Source organism: Lethenteron reissneri, chromosome 35 (assembly GCF_015708825.2).
Source record: "Lethenteron reissneri isolate LAM-NWPU_2019-01 chromosome 35, ASM1570882v1, whole genome shotgun sequence".
Lineage (NCBI taxonomy): Eukaryota > Metazoa > Chordata > Hyperoartia > Petromyzontiformes > Petromyzontidae > Lethenteron > Lethenteron reissneri.
The window spans coordinates 7,687,068-7,714,177 of NC_083813.1; the positions used below are offsets into that span (position 1 = coordinate 7,687,068).

Here is a 27,110-nt window from a genome sequence, read left to right on the forward strand (position 1 = left end):
CCGCGGGATCGCTTCCGCCTCCATCACCGCTCCCAGCAACAGCGGCGGCAACAACCTCCCCGCTCGCCGCCGCCACCCCCCCAGCTCTCCTCTCTGTCTCTCTCTGTCTCTCTCGTGAGGCACTTCCACCGCGGGCAGCCTCACGCCAAGCCGCGCCGCTCTTGCCGACGCCTTTCGCGGCCTCCCCTCACGACGACGACGACGTCGGTCGGTCGGGCGAGGGCCGGGCCCAGGCCGCTCCATTTTGTCGCCTCCAAGCTCCTCCTGGGACCCAGGCCCCTCCGAGTCGGGTGACCCCGCTCTCTGCCCCTGTCTTGCCGCCCGTCTTACGTCTCGCTCCTCGTCGGGAACGACGAAGACGACAACGACGACGTCGACGAGGAGAAGGCTGCGGAGTGCGACGAGCTACGAGACACTAGGCCTACGCGGGAGCCTGCGGGCTTGCCTGAAGGGGCTGCCCGCACTGCACGCAGCGCGAGCGGGCGAGGACGATCCGAGCCCGTCTCGGTCGACCGATCTCAGCCGATGTGATCCTGGCGTGGCCTGATCCTGCTCCACGCGTCTATCTCAACCCGATCACACGACGCGACACGATCTCTGATCCGACGCAGTCGAGGTTCCCTTTCGTCGTGACCCTGACAGCAGCCCGATTGTTGACCTCATTTGACCTGACCTGACTTGACCTGGTCACAGACCCAGTGTGGTTCGACCTGACCATGCGAGCCCCGAGAAACAGCGTGGGCTTCGTGTTCGTGGCGCTGTCTCTCCTCTGCTGGACGGGTACGTGTGTGTGTGTTGGTGGTGGTGATTTCTGTGTGCGTGTGCTGTGGGCTGTCTTTTTTTATTTGTCATCGTCGTTGGCTACGGTTTGGTTGTGTGTCTTGTGTGTCGTATCGTGACTCGCCGTGCAGATTTAAATATATTTCTATTTAGACTTTATATAAACCGACATCGTACGTGCCCTTTCCTTATCGCTGTAGTTTCTAGTTGATTTGCATACGAGATAAGCCATCATCTCTATCACATCTTGTTCTGTTGTATTGTTGTATATCCATCTGTAGTGTATTATCCATCGATATCAAGTTTCGGTATTCGTATATGTTAAAACTATGATTACTACACGTCTAATTTATTGATATGTTTTGTATAGTCATTACTGTAATTGTACCTGGTTTGTTGTCATGTGTATGTTGTATCCTCACTATTGTCTGGTTGTTTGTAAGCACGTGTGTCACGCGTTATTAGTATGATTTTTAGCACGACTGATCTATTTGTATCTTTTGTATCACCCTTATCAACTGTAATTGTGTATGGATATTTTGTTATACTGTAAAAATGTTGTGCCATTACTAATGGTTGGTATGTATGTCCATATCTGAAACGATATAAAAATGCTGCAGTGTATGTTGTATGTGTTGACTGAGTGGTGATGAGTGCTAATGTGCTCGTTCATAGGAAGACAAAGGCGATGTTGGCCTCCACAACCATACTGTTATATCTGAACAAAACTATACAAACTGATTTATGTAATATAGATTTTAACCCATAGATTATCTATTGTGTACATGATAGTAAAATGTATACGTGTCTTTAACAAAATGACATTTAATGAGAATGGTAAGGAAAGGTGGCTTTAATTAAACCTATACTGGTCTACATACCGTAATAGTTCATTGGACCAGAAAAGAAATGTTCATAGTCCTTGATAGTACTTTATATATGGTAAATAACAATGGTAGGAACTTTAGCAAATTAATAATTATTTGTTCAGTAGTTAACTTTTATTGACCATCATATACAAAGTACTGTATATAGCAGGCTAATGTTTAGGAACCGTTTCCCCTACTTTGAAGCAAAGACGAGAAAGATTGCCTTGCTGCCTTATAGGGCTGTCGGTGATATATTACAGCGTGGTGCCAATATCTTCCCTGCCCTATGGACCATTACCGTAAACCAAACGAGAATCTTTCAGGCTGACACCACTCGAATAACGAGAAGAACCAAGCTGTGATGCCTCCCGGCGCTTTTGAGCACAGAGGCGCGCAGGGGTCCATTCGCTCGTCAGGCACTTTACGTCACAAGTCTCGGGGCTGTTTTGTCGTCCCTGCTGTCATTGTGTTCATGTTCTATGCAAAGGATGTTGGAGGTCAGCCGCGTGTGTGTGGGGTTCACACCACAGCAGGCAGAAGGAACCACCCTCTCATCCCCCTCGGGTATTTGTTCTCCTGTTCTGTGCTAGCCGAGAGCTATTGTTATAGATACCCACACTTGACCACACCATGAGAAAAATAGCAGCCTTACTGCGTAGCTATATGAATGTTATGGTTGGTGGGTTGCGATGCTTGGGTGGTACATCGGTGTGAGCTCACCGGGCTCTGGACTTGGCAGCCTGATTTCGATTCCCAGCCATGGCCAACTTAGGTGTGAGTGATACCTGAACCTGCCTTGGAAACTCTCTGTCCTTAACTAACCCACACAGACCAGTGTGATGAAGTGTGATCGAACGACCCCCATGACCCGTGGTGGAGGTGCCATCTTTCAGAAGCGGATTGACAACGGCCCGTAGAGATACCAACGGTGGATTGAGAATATTGTCCAAAGTTTCAGTTGCCGACTAGAAATGTAACTTGGTATATCAAAATCAGGAGTTCATTGCAGTTAGCCTCTTGCACCGACTGCTGGTAAATGCTGTGTAACACAAAACATGTCACATGAATATTGACATTTGAGAGAGTAAGCTCGTGAGGTCACGTGTCAGGAAATCTAGACGTAAGTGAGATACATTCCATCTTGCAAAACTCAATTTACGTCAGAATCCCTAATCCACACAAGTCAAATGTTCTCTTGCTCAAACAGGTTTTGGGTGTTGCCCATTTTTGGTCACAGTTCTTCGTCACTGGTTCCTTTTTTGTGGTGTAAACCATCCTCCCCCACATGGGTTGACGATTTTTCATCATGCTGGTTAGTGCGGGTTGTTAAAGGCAGGTGGCATAGAAGTGGGAGTATAGAAGTACAATCCAACTTTTAATTTTGGTGCACTGCACTGTGGTGAAGGTTGATCATGGGAAAAGTTGGCCCCGAGTTGGGTGTCAGGTAGCCTAATAATGGTGGTACGGTTTAACTATTGATATTAATCTCTAGGGAGCATTGGGTGTTATTCCCTCTTATTTATATTGAGCTTTATTTGGTGAGTCCAGTTACCGTCCAGTTACCGTCCACATACCAAACACTCCTAATTGGAATTAGCCAAAAATCCCAATGTAGGACCCCCCTGAAATGGTCTAAATTATCATTGGGACTTTCCTGTATAATTAAAGGGTAATGCACAGGCTTACAAACGACAGTTTAGCAAATCTACATTGCCTTCTGACTAAAGAGTAAAATCAATTATAATATTCATAATATTATTTATGTGTCATACAATGCTTGCTGAAATGGTGGCACAGTGGTTAGTGCATTGTATTATGAATGCGACAACCTATGTTCACGTCCCAGCCATGGCTAACATCTGTGGCGAGTGATATCTGAACAATTCCTGAGTTCCACATTCAACTCAGATTGATCAGCATAGTAAACTAGTATTATACAATCCTCATGATTGAAACAGCATGGGGAGGCCTTCATCCAGCAGTGGGTTGACAAATACTTATAAACATATTTTTATGAATACAATGCTAATACTTACATGTCTCAAATATGAAGCAGCAAAATGACAGGCTTTCTTCCCCTACACAGTATTGACCTTGCAGTTCCTGACAGAAGTGATTTGGTTACCATTTTTAAGTCGGTTGTCTCGGTCCATAAAGGGTTGGACTTGCCTAAGGCTGGCGTCTTGTGTATTTACACGTGAGGGCCGTGCAAGCTGTAAAACAGAGGAGAGATATCCAACCCTTAAAGTAACCTTTTAAACCAGGAAGACATCAACACCATAAATATCACATACGTACAGTACTTAAATATAGGACTGAAAAAAATATTTGTCGCTTGGTCAACATGTGCAGGAGAGATCTTGGAGGATATTTTAATTCTGCACCATATGTTTTAATGCCACAAGCCTTGTGTTGTCATTGGTGTTTTTATGAGTGGATTTGAATGCATAATGGATTGGCACCCATTCAGGATTCACATTATTTATAGATTGGTGTTTGTAAAACTGTACTTGCGTATGTCTGTGTTGATCAAATGTGGGGAGCGGTAGCATTGTGGTTCGCCCATCATATTACAAACAAAGCATCCGGAGTTTAATTCCTGACCATGTTTAACATCAGTGGCATATATCTTAAATCCCTCCTGGGCCTTCACTAGATCGACTCAGTTTTAAACAAGGTCCTGGTGGTGCATACACATCAGCACTGGGGAGACAAAAGTGGCTGGTGTGGTTTTTAGCCACACCACCCCCTCGAGCACCGTGCTGTCCTTCATAGGTGCTCAATAACAACACCTTCCCCAACAGTCTGTGTCTCTTTTGGGTGGTATTTTTTTTGTGTTGATCAAAATGATCTTGTGTCAAAATGAGGGAGTCCCATTCAAAGCAGAGCCTGTGTTTCAGTGACTGCTACTCTTATTTGTTCTGAACACTTAAGTGGCGGGTGTCTTGTGTGTGGTGGTGTAGTGTGGCTGGTACAGGGCCAGTAGCATCTGGCAAGCAGACACTCGTGCCAGCCACACTTGCATAAGTACCGTTGGCTTGAAAGCCTTTTCAAATGCTACATCTCCGTAGAAGGGTTATCATCAGCAGACACCTACAATTGTATAAATGCACCTGAACTAATTTTTTGTGTCCGTAGAGTGTTCCTTTAGCTAAAACAATGAATTAAAAGATGGTGTGAAAAAAGGAGCAACAGGTCAGTGTTTGGTTTAAAAGGTCATTGTGAGGGTGCCTATGCTGATGCGTAATGCACACGTGGTCCCTCCGTCCTGGCTATAACATGTTGCTGTTATGCATTATGTATTGTATCACCAATTATATTTATAACGCCCTTCTGCTATTAGTGCTGGAGGATAACACCGTGTCAGGAAACAGCTGCAGACTATGAAACCGCACAATTACACTTGGAATCAATTCGATAAGCCTGTTTTACCCAGAATTAGATGGTTATCCTTCATGCATTGTAAGGAGTAGGCATGTCATTCTTTTTTTAAATCCCTCTTCCGTCAGTTGACACATGGCAGCTGTCTGAGACTTAATGAACCCATTCCAATCCTTTCTCTGGCCTTGGTATTTGCCTCTTGTAGGTCCTCTATGCTGACAATCCACCTCTTGTTTGGACAGTTTCTGCTTCTTCCTTCAACTACATAGCAGTGCCAGGCCACTGATAGTTGTTATTTGTTGGCCTCAGTTCTTCTAACATATCCAAACCAAATAGGTCGACATGTTTCGTATCTTCTAAACTAGTCTCCTGTTGGGCTAGCTGATTCCTTAATCGACAAATCAACCTTTACTTAGCTACTTATGCTCGGTGCATGTGTAAGAACCAATTATCGATTAATGGCAATTTTATGCAACTTTTGTACCCATGTTACCTTTAGATGTAAAAACAAGTGACACAGAACAGCCAAGAAAGAACCTATTCTTGAATAAAATTGTGAACCTGAATCATGTCAGTTCATCAGATTGCATTGGGTGAATCGTCACACTGCTAATAATAAAACGTTTTTCAGCATGTCGGTCATCCCAATACACACTTAGAAACTCTATCCCAAAATCTTCTTGGTTCTTTCGGTAAAGTCACGTAGAAGGGAAATAATAAAATAATAAAAATAAACCATAATAAAATACAATTCTCACGACGTTTCGGTCACAACGCAAGCAGTCGTCCTCAGGTGAAGAACAGGTCTGTCGGAAAGACAGCGTCTGAATAACTTTCCGACAGACCTGTTCTTCACCTGAGGACGGCTGCTTGCATTGTGGCCGAAACGTCGTGAGAATTGTACTTTATTATGTTTTATTTTTATTATTTTATTATTTCCCTTCTACGTGACTTTACCGAAAGAACCAAGAAGATGAATCCCTGCAGTCACGAAAGCTTTACATCGAAATCTATCCCAAAACACTGGGACTTAGGCTATAAAAAAACGCAGTTTATTAAGTGTATTTCAGATAAGACCCATTGAGCTCGGCAGATCTTTTTCGATGGCTACCCGGCCACAACGGCTGCTCTGGTGCCAACCACATTAATGGGAAGGGAGGATTTGCATAGAACAATAAGTATAACCCGTAAAAACTAAGTTTTTCACTATAAATCCTTTATATGCGTGGCGGCTAGAGTCCTCTCGTCCTCTGGCTTGAGATGGTTGCCACCTATGGGTCAGATGATTGTCTGCCAGTATTAAGCAATTGGTAATTAAATATTTAATTTGTTTACCCTAAACAGTGTAAAATTTTGGAAAAAAATTAATTGTCTCGCACAACGAGTCTGTGTGCAAAATGTCAGCTCGATTGGATCACGGGAAGTGGGTTAAAAAACGACTGAAAGATTTGCACGGTCGTAAGCAAGCAAGCGAACTTAATATAAAGGATTTAAAAATAGGGACATTTTATTAACATGGATAATAAACAAACCAGAACTATATACAATTGAAACCTAGCGAGTAATCCAAAATAGCATTATGCAGGGCACTTGTGAGAAACTGACATGGCGTTATTTATAATGTAATTTCAAACCAGCATTCATTACAATTGCATTTCCTATTTTATATTGACAGTCTTTCAGAAAATGGAATTCTCACACTGCAGTCACAAATAGTTTTACAAAGGGCATTTACAAATGTGGCTGTAATAGTCATGTTCGCAATGACCTCGATGCAAATAAAGATACGCAAGGTCGTAATATTGAGATCTGTGATCAGTTCATTCCACAGTTTAGGCACTGCAATTGAGAATGCCCTTCCTTGCATTTGAGCACGAGTCCCTAGTGCGATGTGTGAAAAACATCGTCACTCAGGAGACAAAGGTGGCCAGGCGTGGTGCTGGCCACCCACCCCTTCATGTGCCTTCATAGGTCAGTTTAACACGTAGGCTTTCGCGACCAATGTTATTCATAATCAACGTTTTTGGGTTTAGATCGCGTTTATTTATAAATGTGTCGTAACCCTCCACCACCCGACACGGCCAATCAGTAAAAATGTGTCACGTTGACAAAGACAAATAGTTCACTGCTTTAGCCCACCGGTGTGTTGAGGCCACAACATTTACAATTTGAGTACGACGTTTCGCTGGTAATTGCAACCAGCATCATCGGGCAATTCGCCAGAATGGTGGAGACACAGCAGAGCCTCACCATTCTGGCGAATTGCCCGATGATGCTGGTTGCAATTACCAGCGAAACGTCGTACTCAAATTGTAAATGTTGTGGCTTCAACACACCGGTGGGCTAAAGCAGTGAACTATTTGTCTTTGTCAACGTGACACATTTTTACTGATTGGCCGTGTCGGGTGGTGGAGGGTTACGACACATAAATAAACGCGATCTAAACCCAAAAACGTTGATTATGCCTTCATAGGTGTTCGCAAACAGCACTTGTCCTCATAGTCTATTAAAGGCTATAGGGGTATATTTGTCTTTGTTGTGGTTTAACATAGAATGGATGAGACAAAAAACTTCCTGGTAGACTGAGTCCACAACGTGGGTGGAGGAATCCACGGGCACAATCACATGTTGCTACCCGCTTTAAAACAGGATGATTTCAGTGGTGCTGGGCTCATTCCTGTCTCGCAGACTTTATACTTTCTGAGACACAATGTTGTTTAAATTCAAGTAAAGGCTTTTGTTTCAACCTAGCTTCAATAACAACGGAAGCAGCCCCATTGCATTAAGGTATCAGGGACACACAAACATCTGTTCCCTTGTGAATACGCATGCACTGAATTAAAAGAAGTCTTTGTTTTTTGGGTCCTCAGCTGTGTGCAGCACAGAGCTGTATTGTAAACAAGCTGTAGGCGAACGCGGTTGCTGTACAACAGCAGCGATTCATTTACCAGTAAACGTTGCTCCCATCGTAATTCGACACAGCTCCACATTATGCGGTTGTGACTTGTGTGCCATGAAGGGCAGCGCTATTTTAAATGCACTCCGCACTGTCTTGAATGGGCACTTTCTTCTACTTATTTTTTTTATATGTTGGGGGGTTGATCAGCAATGTTTATACGTTTGTGCCACGATTGACGAGCCAGTGAATGGCTTCAGGAGTAGCCTGGTGAATGTCTGAAATGCTGGCAGCGAATGATAGTGGGCTGTGCCGTGCTCTGCGCTCCACGGTTCAAGATTAGTGACCACAGTCCTGAGCTGTTCTTAATTTACCACTGGTGTAGGAGGGAACCACATCTGTTGTGTACTTTGCGCAACGGGAGGGCGTTTCGTTGTTAAACTGTAACCATGTGTAACACTGCTCTTAAAAATGTTTACGTTAACAACGATAAAACGGTTTACCCATGGCACATCACGAGAAGGGAAATAGAATCAAGGATACAATTTATTGAAAAATTAAAGGGAACGGGAAAGAGAAGAGCAAAGCGAATGAATGGGAAGTAAGAGAAAAAGGATGGAAAAGAAATGGAAGAATAAGACCAAAGGGTGTGGAAAGATGAGAATAGGAAAGTAGAGGCTGCTTCAGGGCCTCGATGCTGCACCGAGCAGTGTCTGTTTTTATAAAAGGTCATGATTCAATGGGGGTGGCCGCACACAGGTCATGTGATTTAGGGGAGAGATTCACCTGATGTCAATATATAGATGTGCATCGCTGTTTAAGTCTCTCGTCACAGATAGCACTTGGCCAGGGCCAGCGTAGTAGGATGGAGAGTGTAAAATTCTACAAGCTTTGGCTTCAACGAAAATGGAACGTACATTCAGCCAAACAAAGCATGAAATGTTTTTGGCAAATGCGTGATTTTGATAAATGTAATAGACAAGGTACAACACGTCAAAGAGGGAAAAATACAAGCTTTCCAGGCCCGCCACTTCCTACAAGCGACAGAGTCAAATCAGCTTACTCATGTACATGTAGACCAGACGTTTGTTCATAATGCAAGTTTGTACCCAGTCGGGATGCAACAATACAATTCGGTTATTAAAATAAATTTTTACTTTAATGATACAAACATCCATCGAGTCGTGTCTCAGACTTGATTACAGAATTTATGACAAATGCTAATTAAAGATAATTTTAGCCTTTGCCATGTTGGACAAGGCAGAATAGGAAAGAGATAAAAAAATATATATATAAGCACATTTGCAAATGATACACTATTAGCAAGGAAAATGAGCATAGATACTTGAAATGAATCGTGCCTCGGAATCGTGACAATCGATTCGCTGGGGGTTGATTTGTTAGAGACCTCGTACATAGTGTGGCTGATGACTAAATCACCTGGAATGAGCCCAATCTTGGCAGATCTCGGCAGCTAAGCGGGCTCGAGCCTGGTTATTGTTTGAATTAGTAGCTTAGAACGGTGCAGCAAAATCGATAAATTGGTTGTACTTTCATTCTCTCACATCTATGCTCTGTTCCTTCACCAACCTGCACTGACCAGCAATGTGAAGTTTGTTAAAATGAACGCCCATGGTCTGCACCGCAGTGGATTGACAAAGGGCACAGTGAGTGTCACTTCATTAGTGACAAGGCCTGGGGTTTCTGTTTCTCTCGGTTTCTGTGTCTGCTGTAAAGGTCACCTCATCACCATAATTCCCGCGTGTGTGTTATTTTCTAACAGATCTTCATGCTACCAGTCAGCCCAGTGAAGTTCTACTCACCAGCGCTCTCCGCACATCGTCCCGGCAGCTAATGCCATGGGGTCAGTCCACTGTTCACACAAACATCTCGGCATAATAGAACATGCTAGGTTTATATCTCAGTGGCAGAGGGCTTTCCACACTGCGGTCTAAAAATTAACAACCTCCGTTCGAGTCCAGCTTTTAATGGCTGATGTCAGTGAAGAGTGATATCTGAACGAGTCCTCCCTCCACCTCTTGCCCTTCATCTTAATCAACTCGCACTGACTGTTGTGGCAAAGTTTAGTTAAACAACCTCCAAAACCGATGAGGCATGGAGAGGCCTTATTTCAGCAGTGGTTGGCAAAAGGGTTGTCGTGAGCGATCCTGATGAATTCAGTGCTGTATAATTCACCGCTGTCTCCGAAGATCCTGTATTGTAATAATGCAACTAATACCTGCACTCGAACTGATTTCATCGCTCCATCTCCTTGACCATTTGTAACGTTTCGTTAAATATCTGAAATGTTTGTCAATTGCTCCCCCAGCGTGTGGATCAATGATGGAGGAAATGAGCGGGCCCTCGGGCGTCATACACAGCCCTGGCTGGCCCACGGCGTACCCTGGCAGCCTCAACTGCAGCTGGTTCATCCGCGCTCAGCCGGGACACGTCATTACCATCAGGTACTGGACGTGACCGCTATTAGGAGAGGGGAGGCAGCCTCTCACCGGCGGCGCATGCTCGTGCGTGGGAGAGGCTTGGACAAGGTGGCAGTTGAGAAGCGAGGCAGATGGCGATGCAGTAATGATGCAGCGTGTCCTAGAAATACTGTGGGCACATATACCGTGTCTCCGTACCTCCGATTGGCACTGTTGGCTACGTACAGTGGGAAAGACGTTCTTTGGGTCTTTCGGTAAAGTCGTCCATGACGATCGCTTGTGTTGTGATCGAAATGTCGTAGTTTTTTGTTTCTTTTAGTTTTATTAATTTTAACCTATCTACGTGACTTTACCGAAAGACCCAAAGAATATGAATTCCTGCAGTCACGAAAGCTTTAAGTCAAGGTGGGAAAGACGTTTGACATTCATACATGGGTGACCGTGTTGTTTGGGAATGCCGCGGTGATGAGATCTTAACTAACTCATCTGGTATGAAGGAGGTTGTGGGTTTGATTCCAACCCTGATGCCTGTGTATTTGGAGTTTGCATGTTCTCCCTGTGGTAGCGTGGATTTTTCTCCGCATCCGCCGGTTTTTACATCCACATTTAGAAGCGTGTTTAAGAATATTTGGCTGGTATAAATTCCTACACGATTAGCCACTTCATTGAGCTATCATTTGTAGCCAGGTCGCTTTTGAAAAAGCTATATAGCTCAGTTGACCTTACTTGGTCAAATAAAACAGTGTTTTATAGTTTTTATGGAGAACAGCTCAAAAATAGAAAATAAATTGGAGACTAAAAAATCTCACTCCTGAAGCTCAAACATTGAACAGCAATGTTGCCTTGTTATCTGCGTCTCCACGCTCAGTCGAAACGTCATGAGTTATTGGCTTTGAATTGTATTTGGTTTAATTGGTGGGTCCTACCTTTCTTTTATTCGCATTTCATATTTTTATAATCTTAAAAGCAATTTAAGTAAATTGCAAGCTATAAACATGCAAAAGTGGGTCGTTTTTGTCAACTGGGTTTCAGTAAGGAAACTGGTATACCAGGGCAACTGCTATTGAAATAATCTTTTTTTTAAGTACACACTGTGCTGACTATAAATAATATATAATTAAATTACTTACTTTCACCTGTTAATAATTAAAAGGCAGTATGTTCTGGTCTGTTTAACACCATCCTTAAGGGAAATAATATTGATCCGATCTCTGACCCTTAAGAACAGGTTCGCAGGTTTGCTTAGCGTTTCTGTGAGGTCTTGGGGTGGGGAGGGCAAGGTGGGGCTGACCATGTGCTGGTGCCAGTGCTGCTGTGCCTCAATCAAATATTGGAGGAGGAAGCCCACTCCTTGTGAGTAGTTGGCTGATCTTCTTGGTTCTTTCAGTAAAGTCACGTAGAAGGGAAATAATAAAATAATGAAAATAAAACGTAAAATAATTCTCACGACGTTTCAGCCACAACGCAAGCAGCCGTCCTCAGGTAAAGAACAGGACCTGTTCTTTTATTTTTATTATTTCCCTTCTACGTGACTTTACCGAAAGAACCAAGAAGATGAATCCCTGCAGTCACGAAAGCTTTAAATCGAAATTTAGTTGGCTGATGAGCCATCGTTTGAGGATGCTGCGGGAGAGTGGAGGCAGTCGCCCTCCCAACAACAGCGAAGGCAGAGGAGCGACGCTCACAACAACGAGCGACGTGCCAGGCAGATAAACTGCAGAGATGTCACAGTGGGGAGCACAGTTGGTGCATCTGCTCGTCATCTCAGTCGGTGAACCCATGGAACCTGAGTCTGTTCTGTGGCCTCCTGCCAGCAGGCCTTGGACTCTTCACGTGGCCTCAAAGTGCACCTAGAATGGCACAAGCGCCATGGTGATGTCACCGCTACTTTGGTGAACGACGATTATGTTAAAATTAGTTTTGAAGCTTTGTGAAAACAATATATTGTAAATTGAGGTCAGGTGTGCCGCTAGATTATGTTATAGGGACATTTATGTATTGAGGCTCTTATATATATTTGCGTGATGGGACATAGCTGAAATTCCATAATTTCTTATTACTATGACGATTGCTTGTGTTGCGATTGAAACGTCGTGATTTATAATTTTTCTAACTACGTGACTTTACCGAAAGAACCAAAGAGTATGGATTCCTGCAGTCATGAAAGCTTCAAATCAAGATTATACATTTTTTGTAACCGAAGCTTCAAGCTTAGGTTGGACAGCTCCCAGATTCACCCCTAATGATGTGCTGAATACATTCCGATCGTAAATGACTCGGAACAAAAAAAAACCCGTCAAATTAATTTGGTTCCACACTTAATTTTGCCAACGTCTAGCTTTGAGAATTAAAGTATCAGTATGAATGTCATGGGGCAAACATTCATCTCGCCGGCAGAGTGGGTGAGAAAGTGCTGCCCTGTACTATGTGGACCAGGTCATTTGAAATGATCCCAGAGGTAGCTCTGTTACTGTGGGCCGTTCACTGCTCTGTGAGTGATCCGAATGGTTGCTTTGTCTCATGATGCTGACAGCACCATCAAGATAATGTTGTGGTTTTTTTTTTTAAGAATCGATTCCCGTGTAAATCTTCTACTCCAAATCGCTTACAATTCATCACCGCATGATTCCAATCGCAACGGCGACTGCTCGTGTGCGAGCCGTTTGGATGAGTGGTGTGCGCGTGTTTTGTGTTTTTTCCCGGCGGCAGCTTCACGGGTTTTGAGATGGAGGGTTCCGAGGGCTGCACCGCCGACTGGCTCATGCTGGGGCCGGGCAGTCGCGGCGCGCACGACTACCGCGCGTGCGGGAGCGCGCTACCGCCGCCCTTCATCTCGCCACGCGACCACGTCTGGATCAAGTTCCACTCGGACGCCTCGGCCTCCGGGTCCGGATTCGAGCTCCGCTACGTCACCAGTGAGTCCTTCTCCCCCGGCGCGATCATTTGTTGTCACTCATCTTATTGTTCTGCCGCTTGGTTTAGAAAGTTAACGGCAAAGCAAGGACTGCAATTCATCGCTGAGCTGCAGAGGTTAACTTCGTGTGTTGGACCGAGCATTGTGGCACATGGAATTCCACACTTTGGGGGGTAGGTGACGTAGAATTGTGAAAATTCCCAACCCTTCTGGTCTGCGAGGCGATTAGGAATAAGTATGCCATTGGTGTGCTAAGTGGTGTGGGCAGGCCCTCAGTTCAGAAGTGGATTGACATAAGGGCTGTGTATGCACATGTTCATGAGCGTTCAGCAGCAGAAACTCACCAATTCCTACGACCAAGTGCACAAAGACACAAACCAGATGGCCTGGCCTATTTTGTGCACGCCACGTAAACGTTTACCGTTGCAGTGTGTGTGTGTGTGCGTGCGTGTGTACCTGAGCATTTCGTGGGGAGCGGTAGTGTAGCGGTTAGCGCGCTGCACTACGAACCTGGCGACCCGGGTTCGATTCCCGCTCACGGCAAACACCAGTGACGATTATCTGAGCCGGTCCTGGGCCTCCCCTAGGTCGACTCAGCCTCAAATGAGTACCTGGTGCGGTGTGTAAACATCGCCGCTAGGGAGACAAAGGCGGTCGGGCGTGGTGCTGGCCACCCACCCCCTCGTGTACCGTTCCAGCCTTCATAGGTGCTCGCTAACAGCACTTGCCCCTACAGTCTGTTAAGGCTATACGGGGGATCTTTGTCTTTGTACCTGAGCATTTCTGTGAGGTCCCGGGGGAGGGGATATCCCTCAGCCTGGATAACAACATGGGACAAAGTGGGGATGACCCTGCCGAGGCTGCGGTGCCTCAAATATTGGAAGAAGTCACCACCTATGAGTGGCTGGCTGAGGTGCCATCTGTTGAGGAAGTATTGAAGGCGATCCAGAATCTGAGACCAGGAAAGGCACCGGGCAGAGATGATCTACCAAGCGAAATGCTGAGGGGGAGGGTGGCGTTTGTCCACAGACTGCCCTACATGACATAACAACAGTCTGGACCATTGGACGGGTTCCGCAGGATTGGAAGGGATGCCCTGGTGGTCCCCCTCTTTAAGAAGGGGGACCGCACAGACTGTAACAACTACAGGGCCATCGCTTTCCTCAGTGTGCCGGGAAAGGTCCTGGCAAGGATTATTCAACATCGCCTTGCTAGGCATGCTGAGGAAAGGCTTGCAGAGCCCCAATGCGGTTTCAGGAAAGGGCGGTCCTGCACAGATGCCATATTTTCTGTCCGTCTGCTACAGCGGAGGTGTAGGGAATTCCAACAAGACCATTATCTGAACTGGTCCTAGACCTCCCCTAAGTCAACTCAGCCTCACATGAGTAGCTGGTGCGATGTGTAAACATTTCCACTAGGGAGAAAAAGGCGGCCGGGCATGGTGCTGGCCACCCACCCCCTCGTGTGCCATGTCGTCCTTCATAGGTGCTCGCTAACAGCACTTGCCCCAACCATCTGCTAAAGCTATGTGGGGGATCTTTGTCTTTTGTGTGTGCCTGCAGGTCTGCTGCAGGCAACTCAATGCCCAGACGACCAGTTGCGCTGCGCGAATGGACGGTGCGTGCTGCGCACCTGGGAGTGCAACGGACAGGACGAGTGCGGCGACGGATCGGACGAGCGCGGCTGCAAGCCCAACGTTGCACAGGTGAGGTTCCCCCCTCCCCCCATCACCTGTCCAGCCACAATGGTCTGGCTGAGTCCCCTGTCGCATAGTCCCAGGTTTTTATTTTAAAAATATATATTTTGCCGAGGGATGTATGTTCCCTCTTGACCGATGGTTGACTCTTGAGACGGCGTTGCATTTCTTGAGTGGTGTCCGCACTGCGGCCGCCACATTGTCAGGCTGCCCAGTGTGAACAGAGTTTCTGCTGCTGTTTGGTTTTGAGAAGTCTTATGTCGGCGTATATCTGTGTGTTTCGGCCGATTGCACTATGCGCTGTAACCCTATCAAGTTAATATTAGTACGTGCTATATTTTTGTAAGTGTCAATCGTCTAAGGTACCTTTGTTAAAAAGAAGAGAGAGCAACACATCGCTTCAAAGTCTCTTCACATGTGTGATTCATTAAAATGGAACGCGCGACTCGGTAAAACAAATGGCCTTTTGTACTTACGTGCTTGTGCTACGTTGCGATTTGTCCCACGAGGTCGGTGTGCTTTGTAAATGACAAAAAGACTTGACACGTACCTTCAATTGCATCGTTGTAGCACTGGTGACATTGCTGGCAATACTTGCATACAGTTTAATATAACATTTATGCAGACGTGTCATTGGAGTGTAGTAGTTGTGCATTTTACAGTTTTTTTTCATTCATGAAGCCTCATACCCTTGTGGGACCGTATGAGAGACAACCTCAGTGCTGGATGATCCAGCAACCCCTTCCCTTACAAAGCGCTGGATCACAGGCATGCCCCATCGCCACCACGCCCGGCTCAACCCACTGTCGCGTCCTAACAATCCCGCCCTCTAACCGACCGACCCGTTGACCTCCCCGTCGCAGATTGGCGGACCAGAGAACGCGCCGTGTGGGTCGCACTGGCTACGCAACTTCTACGGCTGGTTCAGCTCTCCGCGCTACCCGCACGCGTACCCCGCGGGCGCCAACTGCCGCTGGGTGATCAACACGGACGACGCGCGGCCGCTCGTGCTGCTCTTCGTCGACCTGCAGCTGGCGCCGGGTTCCACCGACACCCTCGAGGTGTTCGAGGGCCTCAACACTGGCAACGACAGCGACGCCGGTTTCGGCAGCGAGGTGGCGGTCAAGCCGCTGGTCCAGTTGACGGGGCTGAAGCGCTATGACCTCCCCGTTAGCGTGCAGACGGCGTCGGGCCAAGTCGTGGTGCGCTTCTTCTCCGACCGGCGCTCGAGCTCGGCGCGAGGGTTCAATGCCACGTACCGCGTGGCCGGGTACTGCCCGCCATTGCAGCACCCATGCGGCGGAGGTGAGAGGGGGGGGGTGGCGGTGCCATCCGCGGTGAAATGAGCGTGAACTCTGGTCGTGCAACAAACTGATGCTCTGGAAAATAGCAACGTAGTCAAGCGGTGTGCCTACCCGCAGCTTCAAACAATGGAACAAGTAAACAGCTTTTCCATTTACACCATTGGAACCTCATTTGCCAGTACAAATATGATAATTGGTTTTTTACCCTTCTATCTGGCAACATTGTCTTTGAGTTGTGCGCCTTTTGGCATCATCTGGTCCAACCCATGTGAGACTAGGCTCTAAGGAAAGCTGTCTCGGGTGTGGACCAATCAACTTCAAGGACAGTGCACATTATCAGAGTTATGTTTTTTGTTTGCATTATGACTGCAGGTATTGTGGTCTATGTAAACATGACTCCTTGTAAAAAGGTGTCAGTTTTGTTGCCAGATAGAAGGGTAAAAAAACAATGATCAGCTTCTCCATTGTACTCATTCGCCACAAAATGAAATTGGCTGGATATTAAAACTTCACCATCCTGTAAAATGTTTTTTCCTCCATAAAACTTCATCACCCCTATCCCGAATGCCAATCATCAGTCCCCTGTTCATGTACTTGGTTTATTCGCCTATTACCATTCCCTGTGGGCCTGGCACAGATGGTATTTTTCATAGCATGAATATTTTTCACGAAAGAATATCCACACATACAACACCGGCTTAGATAATGACAAGTATATACTCATGATCAGCTATGGTTCGATCCACAGTTGAGCTCAAAAACATCAGGTACACACATACTGCCATGCTTCTTGTATAGTGTTTGGTTAGGAATATCCTGTAATATACAGGATTTTTTGGCCATTTTGCCTTTGCCCCAGTTGTAACTTTAAGCCTTCGAGCCTCACCCATGGGTACGCCTCTTTCATTCACTACACGGTCGTAATGTGCGTATGTATGTTCAACTTCTTTCGCGTCGTACATAGTCAACTCTCTTTGGAGGTGCGGGGGAAGGATGACAAACTGAACACAAAAAGCATTTCAAAAGAGTTGAGTTTTAGAGGCATGACATGATGCAGTAGACGGGTGCTATGGATTTGGACAGGTTTGACATTGTGTGTCTCTGCGAGCAGGTGGCTCGGACGGCGGCTGCTATGACGACTCTCAGCGCTGTGACGGGCACTGGGACTGCGTGGACGGTCGAGACGAGGCTGGGTGCGGTCAGTGCCCGCAGGAGCAGTTCCCCTGCGCCAAACCAAGCCTCGGCTCTGGTGAGGCTCTCTCCCTACTTTAGCTCCGCTAGGGGCACAACGTGTGTGGTTAGATGTTATATCTCCCTCGCAAGGTATGCAGGAGGCATGGGTTCTATCCTGACCCTGCAGCTTCTATATTTGGAGTTTGCAACGTTTTCCCCGCGGTCGCATGGGTTTTTCTCCAGGTTCTCCGCTTTTGCCCTCCACATTTAGAAACGTGTGTTTAATTATTTTGCTACTCCTATGAAATTCCCACGTGATGATGATATTAGCCTCTTCGTTGAGCCATCTTGTGTAACCAGGTCGGCGTATAAGTGCGTACACCGCAGCTGATTGGCAGACCACTTGTGGTCATGTCAAGTGTGGGTGCTCCCACCTCTTCCGAGATATTTGGCTAGTGTGGAAGAGTTGGAGAAATCAAGGGTTTCTTTAGAACTCGAGTGAAAGCACTTCTGCCAGTAGTGAAGTGAGCAAACAATTGCAGGGTGGCTGCACCTTTACTTTCATGAATACATCTATATATAATCTTATTTATACAAATGTTAGCTGTCAAAGCATGAACATTTTGTAAAAAATAAATTGTCTAACTTCTCTCAGGCGCCGGCACGAGCTGCTACGGTCGCGCCGAGCGGTGCAACTACCAGACGCAGTGCCCCGATGGCTCGGACGAGCGGCACTGCCTATCGTGCCAGCCTGGCACGTGGCACTGCCACAACGACCGCTGCATCTTCGAGAGCTGGGTGTGCGACGGGCAGGACGATTGCGGCGACGGCTCGGATGAGAAGGAGTGCCCACTTGTGGTGCCGCGCCGCGTCATCACAGCCGCCACCATCGGCGGCCTCGTGTGCGGCCTGCTGCTCGTCATCGCACTTGGATGCTCCTGCAAGCTCTACACGCTGCGCTCACGCCAGTACAGGTGCGCCCTCGTTCCTACGTAGCCATCACGCAAACTCTGGTCACCCTCACAGCAGCAGCTTTTGGCTAGCCATCGAAAAAAGATGGTCACTGTGTCGCGTGCTTTCAGATGCGCTCCTGCAGCCGTCTGGAACGTTCTTCCGATGTTAGGAAGCCACTGGAGCTATGCACTTTTAAATCATCTCGATTGAAAGATAGTTTCTTTAGAACTACTTTTTGTGTTTAATTGACCTTCCTCTGATTAGCATGGTTGGCTATGTACGGTTCCAAAGAAGTTCAAGATACATTAAACCTCCCGACCTCTAACCCGCCTGTCGCCAGCTTGCTCATAGCCATTCGAAGACACTTCACCGTTCTCCTTCTTTCACATGGTGGGGAGTTGATCGGCAAGGTTTACATGTTCATGTTGAGGTTGGTGAAATGGTGAACGGCTTCAGCGGTACGCCGATGAATATCTGGAATGGATGCCAGCGAATGATCGAAGTGAGCAGTAGTGCGTTATGCAGTCCATGGGTTTGAGATTGTGGGTAATTGATATTTTTAAACGGCCATTGGGGTAGGAGATGTTCACATCTGCCATGCGATATTTTGATGTGGTTTAATACAGACCACTGATTGCAGGGTAAATTGAAACTGGATCCTGAGCCACTATCACTTGCTCTCGCGTCTCATTCCCACGCCTCGATCATACGGAATGAACAAGATGGCACAAAACACTACAAACGAGGCAATGCAAGTGAAACAACAAAGGATGGTTTAATGATATCAACCACGATTCATGTCATTCGAATCTCGGGTGCGGTTTAATCTTCGTGACATGGCTCACGAACAAGGCTTGACTGACTGTTCCCCCGTCACTTTGTGCAGGTGGTTCGACAGCCCGCTCACGCGACTCGATGCTGAGCTGCTGTGCCGCGAGCCGCCCCCCTCCTACAGTCAGCTGATCGCACAGGGCCTTGTGCCGCCCGTAGAGGATTTCCCCGTGCACACGCACGGTCAGGTGAGCGCCCTGCTCTGCACTTTCCTGTTACTTACTGTGTGACACAGGCATCCTCGCCGCCCTTTGCTTTGTGGTTATTCATTGCTACTAAAGGGCAGCTTTTGTTAGCCTTCCCCCGCACCTTCGATTAGTACGGTTGGCTACGTACGGTGCGAAAGAAGTTTGACATACATACAGCCCGTCTTGTAGATGGCTTAATGTGACACACGACACTTTACTGCTCTTTACCATACACTCATCACCATGGCTTAAATTCAGCTGGATCTGTCTCGTTCGGCAACCCAGGAAATATTTCTCCATCCTGTACACCACAACCAGTATTCCTCTCGCGATTGCTGTTCCTGATAGTCACGTGCCTGCTCGAGTCTGCCAGCGACCTCGTTAAATGTTTCTCTGTGTGGAGGATACATGCTGTGTTGTTTTTCTCATGTGACTTAAGGCCACATGAGTCCTTCTGCGATGAAACGGCCTACAAATTCCATGTATCCATCACTCAAAGCATCTTAAGCGAAACCAATAATGTACTCGAGAGGAATATTATCCATCTGGCATAACTATTTCTAATTTAGCGTGCTCATTCACTTTTGTCCGCCGCAAGGGCTTCTTGCAGTGACAAGTAACTGAGGCGTGCATGTTAATGTGTGGTTGTTCTCTAAAGGTATTTGAAAGTCCCATGCAGGCCTCAGTAAGGAAAAGGTTCCCCAGCCTTGGTGTATTGAGATCTGATCTTGACATCATTCAGGAATGAAGATGTTGAGAATAGATTATGAGATTGGATGCTGATATTACATTCTGGAATTGTGTTGATAATAAAGAGCCGATATTGGAGGCAGGTGTTTTATATTCTATGTTGCTATCACAGTGTGGATCTTTAGAGTCTTAGTAATGCACGCTTGTGTTGTATTCTTTGCTGGAACAAGGTTTTGATCTGAAAATCTTGATATTGAAGGCTGGTATTATGATTTTCTCTGCTGGGCTTTTAATAATAATGAATCCACTATTGTTAGGGTTTTATCTAGCAGTGGATTGCCAAAGCGTTATGCATTATTAAAGTAACTTATCCAGAAAGCCTCGCTCTGTCGAAATACTTTTTGTGGAGTTTCCTGCAATTTCTGTGTTTAGCCTTTTCCTTTTTTTTGCTTTTGCGTAACCCAATGCATAGCAAGGAGATGACACTCGCATATCCACACAGCTGCATCTCTGCCACCTCGCAGCACAATGGGTTTGGGAGTTTCACAAATCTGTGTCATCCACAACCCTAACTTCCAGAGCATCGGAACACATGCGCGTGCCACAATGCACGGTGAAATCACCCAGAATGCACCCGATCTGGTATGATCTCGAAAGCCAACCAGAGTTGAGCCTGGATAATTCTTGGATGGATGACCATGATGCAAAATAGGTTTTCATAAGTCTTGCAGGGCTCCATTGTGGGAAGCAGAGAGCAGTGCTTCCAAGTACTTTGTGGTACTGCTATGGGTTGACGTCTATGCCCCTGCGTTGACCAAACCCACAGTGACTCTTGTAATGGAGTACAATCAATTAACCCCACAACCCTCGCAGTGTGTGGAGACCCTCTTTCAGTCGTGGATTGATTAAGGGCTGCACCTTTACCAGCATATCTCAGGAATAAGTTTTGCAGGCTGGTGATACCATAGGCTGGCATTGTAATGTTGTGTACGGGGGTAAGACGAGGTGCTGATCTGCGTGCGTGTCTGTGTGCGCTCATCAGGCCTCGGTGCTCGAGAGCCTCCGCTTGGCCATGCGCACGCAGCTCGGCCTCTCCGTGGCTGTGGGTGGCGCCCACTCGCGCCACAGCCACCGCCGCGGCCGGCTGTGGCGCCGCCTCCGCCGCCTCCTGCGCGGCTCATCCCGGAGCAGTCGCTCCGGGAGCAGCCGGCGCCACCACGGGGCAGGGAGCTCCGGCCGGGGGGGCGACAGCGGGGAGACGGATGGGCTCGGGGAGGGCGGCCCGTGCTCGGGGATGGCGGGCGCCGGCCTTGACTCGCTGGTGTCGAACCTGACTGGCGGGGCGGGCGCAGGGGTGGGCAACGGGTCGCGCCTGCAGCTGCTGCCGTCCGACGATGACGACAGCGACGCGGAGTGCCAGGACGGCGCAGAAGTGCGCGGCGCCGACGCAGGTCCCCCCGGCCTCTCCTCGCCGCTTGGCCTGCTGCACAAGCAGCCACCGACTCACTTCGTCGAGGCTGCAAACGCCGGCACGGCCGCAGCAGCAGCAGCGCATACAGCGACCGCCGAGGATACCAACATGTTCGATGCTGCGCGGCGCTCCCGCTCCAGGCCGACCGAGCTCTGCGCGCAGGCCGCCAGGGTGCCGGCGGCCGCCAACGGCCGAGCAGGCGTGGACGGCGGCAGGGGCGGCAGCCCCAGCGGCAGCGGCGGGGGGCTGGGCCCGCTGAGCAGCGTGGCGAGGATCCTGCGTGCGAGGATCGGGAGCCCTCTGTCGCGACGGCGCGGGCCCCCTTCCCCCGGTGGGGCGGCACCGGACGCGGGGGAGGCAGCGGCTGACGTGCCGATGCTCATCGCCATGGAGGACTGCATGGGTGGAAATGGTAGCGGCGGCGGAAATGGTAGCGGCGGCGGTGACGGCGATGGAACGAGAGCGACGGAAAGTGGCACGGGGAGCACGGGAGGGGATTGGGTCGGGTGGGGGGGTGCTCGGCCGCGAGTGTCGCCCCCCACGGAGGCGAGACGCGTGGCCGGTGGTAGCGGCCGCGATGCCGGGGACACGAGCGACGACGACAGCCTCCTGTCGTGCTGAGCGGATGGCGCCAGGACCCTAAGCCACCGCCGCCCTCTCCCCACCACCACCGCCCCACCCGGCCTTTGCACCGGCGGTGGCGGATCGCCAGATTCTGATCCACCGCCTGTGTTATCTCTCTCTCTCGTGTGTGTGATGTGTTCAACTTCTTGATTGTCTCCCCACAGACAAGTGATGTTTTCGAGGAATTACGGGCAAAAGATGAATCTGTTCTGCCATTCGAGGTCTATGCTTTCCTCGGCGCTGCAGAGCATGTGGTCGCAAACAAGAGGCTACCCCCATCCACTTCCTGCTCAAGCGCCTTTAGCCTCCTTACTTACCGAGTGGCACCGTAATTAGTGGGCACATATTGTCAAATCTTCCCTTAATCTCTCAGTCAGGAGAGCATCGAATGGCAAACGTGGGGACCGGTTTGACAATGGAATCATTTGGCAAGGTGTTCAGGCGCTAATAATTCACGCTCGCCCCATGCTCCCTCGCAGCCCTACCTTTCGTAACGTTTCATACCTAGAAATAATTTCGTACAAGCAAAAAAAAGGGATGCATTGGTCCAAAGATTTTGCGAAGTTTGGCATTATTTACAAGCTTGCATAGTGCTGCAGCGAAGGGTGAGTTCTAGAACAGTGTCTTGGATGGGTGGTGTGGATGAGGCTGGGGAGGGAACGGTCTTCTTGTGGGGAGACTGGGGATTCACCATAGAGCCTCCGCCGCCGAAGGAAGGAACAATACCAGCCTCGGGCAATCAATGCATTTGATGAGCGGGCAGTGCAGCGGGGGGGGGGGGGGGGGGGCGCCACTGCGTCTGTTATTTTTAACGGAAGCTTGCCGAGCCGGCAATGGTGGCAGGTTTTTTTGCGGGACGTCACACACCGTTTCCCTCGGTGCCGTAGAGTGGCATCAATTCCACGCTCGTTAGTGTCGCGCGGTGCACACGTGCCCCCTGTGAGAGGCCCCGTGGGAGAGTTCGCTCTGCGATCGGGCCACACGGCACTCAAAATTCCTGCTACCTCGACTGCCTCCTGCTATAACCACCGGGAGCCATCCCAACCGATGTGGGTGGGATTAACATCTGTTGGACAATTATCTAGGGCCTCTAGAATTTTGAGATATTTTCATGTTGGACCCCCCTCTACAGGCAGAGCTCACAAACCGATCTATCACATCAGTCTCCTGACTACTGTGATCTTTGCACTTTTATAGCAACTACGCTAAGCTGTTGCCGAAATATAACAATGTAAGATATGTTGAGAGTTGATGGAATGAAAAAAAGATATATTATAGTAATTATAATTATATTAAAGGGTAGGTACATTTACGGCGATTAAAGGTACACATTTTTAGTGTTTAGAAAATAAAGGAATATGTGCTCGCTTTATTTGCTTTAGGATAAAAAATAGGACATGTACAGCAGTGTTTGTTGGTCACAATGAATGTTGTGTGGGGAATCCTGACATGGGAACTTTGAATCAACCTGTGCTGGGCACAGCAGTGCGGGCTAAGACTTATTTTGCCTGTGGACGTAAGCTTCAGAACCTATGCGGGGAGGGTTTGAGAGAAGAAGGAAAAAAACTACACCAAGCATTGCCCAGTATTTTTTTAGCGTTATGATGGAGTACGGTTTCAGGCACTCACAATGCAGCATCGAGCTTTAATGAACTTGCATTATTTAGTCTACTCTGCATATGCAGAGAGATTTGATTAATTGCGTGCGATGTTTAGAGGTGCTTGTAAATTCGTTGTTGAGCACTTTTGCTTCAAGGCTGCTTGCTTCAGTGGTGTTGGGATGGTGGCGACTTGGAAGAGGCATTTTCTTTGAGCGCTTAGGTGGAGAATACAAAAAACGGGGCCAGGGCAGACTGATGATTATCTGAACCGATGTGGACTTGGCCCCGTCTCGATCAGATACCGTGAAATCCACATTGCACGATCGTTAAACGCAATGAAACCTACAACAGCGCCCAGCAACAGGTGGGATGGGGCAGCACATTGCACTGATATCAAATACCACTTCTGAGTCCACCACAGGTCTCCCTTGGACTGTCTGCTTGCTTGCTTGCTTTGTAGAAGGATGTTTTGTGTCTTCGTTTTTACATTTTGATGGAACCCTTCATGAATTTAATATTAGTCAGATAAGCAGTGGGTGCAATGACGAATGAACTTTGTGATCAGAGTTTGGACATCAATTGAAAAGGGCAAATGCTGGCCTGCGAGGTGGGTAGATGGACAGACCTTGAAATTCCCTATCGGCTATACAGGACATCTGTATCCGTGGGATCTGGATGTTGTAACAAACCCACATTATTAAAGGGGAACTTTTGTGGTGTTGTCATAGCAGAATAATGCTGCCAGCCTTTTAACCTGAACTGTGTGTTTGAGTTGAAAAGACAAATAATGTTTGTTCTATGTTAAATTAGACTCTTAATAGGAAAAGAATGTCGCATTTAAGAGCTTTGTTGTGGGAAATGGGTGAATGTAGTGTATACTGTTAAATCGAAAAATTCCAAAGTTGTTACTGGTCTTGAGAGCAGACAACTTAAAGGGAGATACTGAAATCATTTTGCAGAGGGAGGGGGTATCATTTATAAAACGCGGAAAATATGATGCTGAGTAAACACCATGGACGAGCAGTAAATGCATTACTCTGGCTCCCCATCTCCGCCCGGTTTTTGTCGCATCTTGTGTCTACCCCCTTGGACCTCTTTTTTTTTCCCCCCCAATGACGACTCAGCGGTGCCGGAGCTGCGCTAAGCCAAGCCCGGCGTGGCTCAAGGGGCCAGCAGGTTTTTCACGGAAGCTGTGAGCTGTGCCACTGACGTGACATGCAATGAGTTGGTCGAGACGCATGTAGATAACACGTATGATGATAATTATTGACTCTCTGGCCTCGGTTGGCCCTTGGTCATAATCATGTTTTGTGAGGTCAGTGTGTCATGGTCTTGTTCTGGTTCGGCTCGACATATAGCTTGTGGAAAACCACCCTTAATCATGATGAGGGCCCTGTGCTGGCTTGAATCCGATGTGCCGGTGGACACGGTATTATATTTCATGCGTGAAGCAATATGCCCACCAGCTACGTGGATCATGATTTAGGCCATTGCGAATTTGCAAACTCCTGCTTTGTAATCAGTGCTCAAAGAGCAGGGGTGGTGTATTTGCAATTACGATCCAGTGATGCAACACAATTTGCTAGTTTCGCAACTTAAAACGCAAACATTCGCTTACAGAATGTTTGTGAGAACTGCATCGATGCCATTTCATGTTCTGCTCGCCTAACTTTGTCACCTGGTTTCTGACATCGTCTGTCTGGTGATATTAGAGACTGGCTTTAGAGCCAAATTGTCGTTAACTTTTTCGACGTGAAGGAATATGCACCCGTTTAGTACAATTAGGCCTTTTTACAACTTTTAAATACATCTATTTGGTTGAACTGTCTCAACTAAACCATATGAAACCCGGTTAAAAATGTATTTGTCAAAACGTTGCATGTTATTACCCCAAAGGGGTAGTGTCGTTTATTCCTCTTTTAAACATTTTGATCAGCAATTGTGCTCAATTTAAATTCTTTCATGTAAAGGATTATTGTCAGACAATGCAGCTACCTGCTAACCCCGTGGTCTTGAGAGGTCAGGGTTGAGAGATACATCGGATGCTGTCGAGTTACGCGTCTCGACAACACTGCCCTAGCAGAGCGACCACCCACGCAGGTTTGGTATGTAGCAAGAGGCCATCGAGATTCAATGCCACGCGCAAGGCTGCACAATAAAAGGCTTCCTCGGAGCCGTCTTCAGAGGACACCCTCCCTTGAAAACGGGTTGTTGGGTCGATTTGCTGCTGTCTGCGCATTATAAAAGTGTACATAAAGAAGAGTCTTAAAATAAACGACTACAATGTGTGTTCTCTTTATGCTCTGATTGCAGAATTTTATTTTGTAACTGTAAAACAGCAGAATCTATATTTGTCTTGTGGCACCAAGATTGCCTTTTTCGTATGTTGCTTATCTCATGTCTTATTCTGTCCCATCCCGTCTCCCAATCTCGACTGCCCCTCTGTGCCTCCCTCGCCCTGCGTCCAGTCCCTTCTTGTTCCTACACTGGAACAAACACCCACTGCATATTAAATAATCATCTTCACCGACATGCTGCTTCCGTCCCTCAACCCCCATCTCTTCTCCCTTGTCCATCCTGCTACTGCCTGCCCCGGCCCCGCAGCTACGACCAGGCCTACCCAAACCCTATAACTACCCAAACCCCTCAACCACTCCCACCTGTCCTGTCACCATAACCACACCACTTTTAATAACGCCGCACTTTATTTAAACCACTATCATGTTATGTACGAGTTGTATAACTCTTGTAAAGCGTCTTAAATTAAAGCGCGATATAAATTTATGTAAGCAAAAAATTGATTTAGAGGGTAGCGAGAGCAGGTTGGAAATTATTTTAGAAAGCTGAAATTGATTGTCAAGAGCAATACGTGCATAACAATATGCCTAAAGAAGTGTTCAATCGGGGTACAGTATATTTGCTTGCTATGACATGGATCGGAAACATTGACCCTGAAAAACATTGGCACGAATCTGAAATGTACGCGAAGCTTGAAAATGCATGCATTTAATTAGAGAGGGTCACAATGAGGAACACATGGATGAGAACAAACGTGAAACACAGAAAAACTGAACTGGGCTTGAGCAGTAAAGGTCCGTTGGAAGTGAGGCAGCGGTGGCCGAGATGTATGTTGAACTTATTTCGCACCGTACGTAGCCAAGCGTGCTAATTAGAGGTGCGGGGAAAGAACGAAACAAAAAAACGTTTCTAAAGAAATGAGTTTTCAATATACATTTACAAGTGCATAGCTCCAATGGCTTCCTAATATCGGACGGAAGGTCGTTCCAAAAGGCCGCA

At 47.4% G+C, this 27,110-nt stretch overlaps 1 protein-coding gene across 1 annotated transcript; it reads left to right on the plus strand.

The window, feature by feature from the left end:
• On the plus strand, nucleotides 1-26,093 carry LOC133350874 (low-density lipoprotein receptor-related protein 12-like). Its single transcript, XM_061565692.1, has 10 exons — nucleotides 1-780; nucleotides 9,710-9,790; nucleotides 10,256-10,391; nucleotides 13,077-13,282; nucleotides 14,844-14,986; nucleotides 15,841-16,282; nucleotides 17,393-17,530; nucleotides 18,110-18,428; nucleotides 19,295-19,427; nucleotides 21,160-26,093. The coding sequence occupies exons 1-10, from the start codon at nucleotides 717-719 to the stop codon at nucleotides 22,207-22,209; spliced, it is 2,712 nt and encodes a 903-aa protein (XP_061421676.1). The 5' UTR covers nucleotides 1-716; the 3' UTR covers nucleotides 22,210-26,093.
• The last annotated feature ends 1,017 nt before the right edge of the window (nucleotides 26,094-27,110 follow it).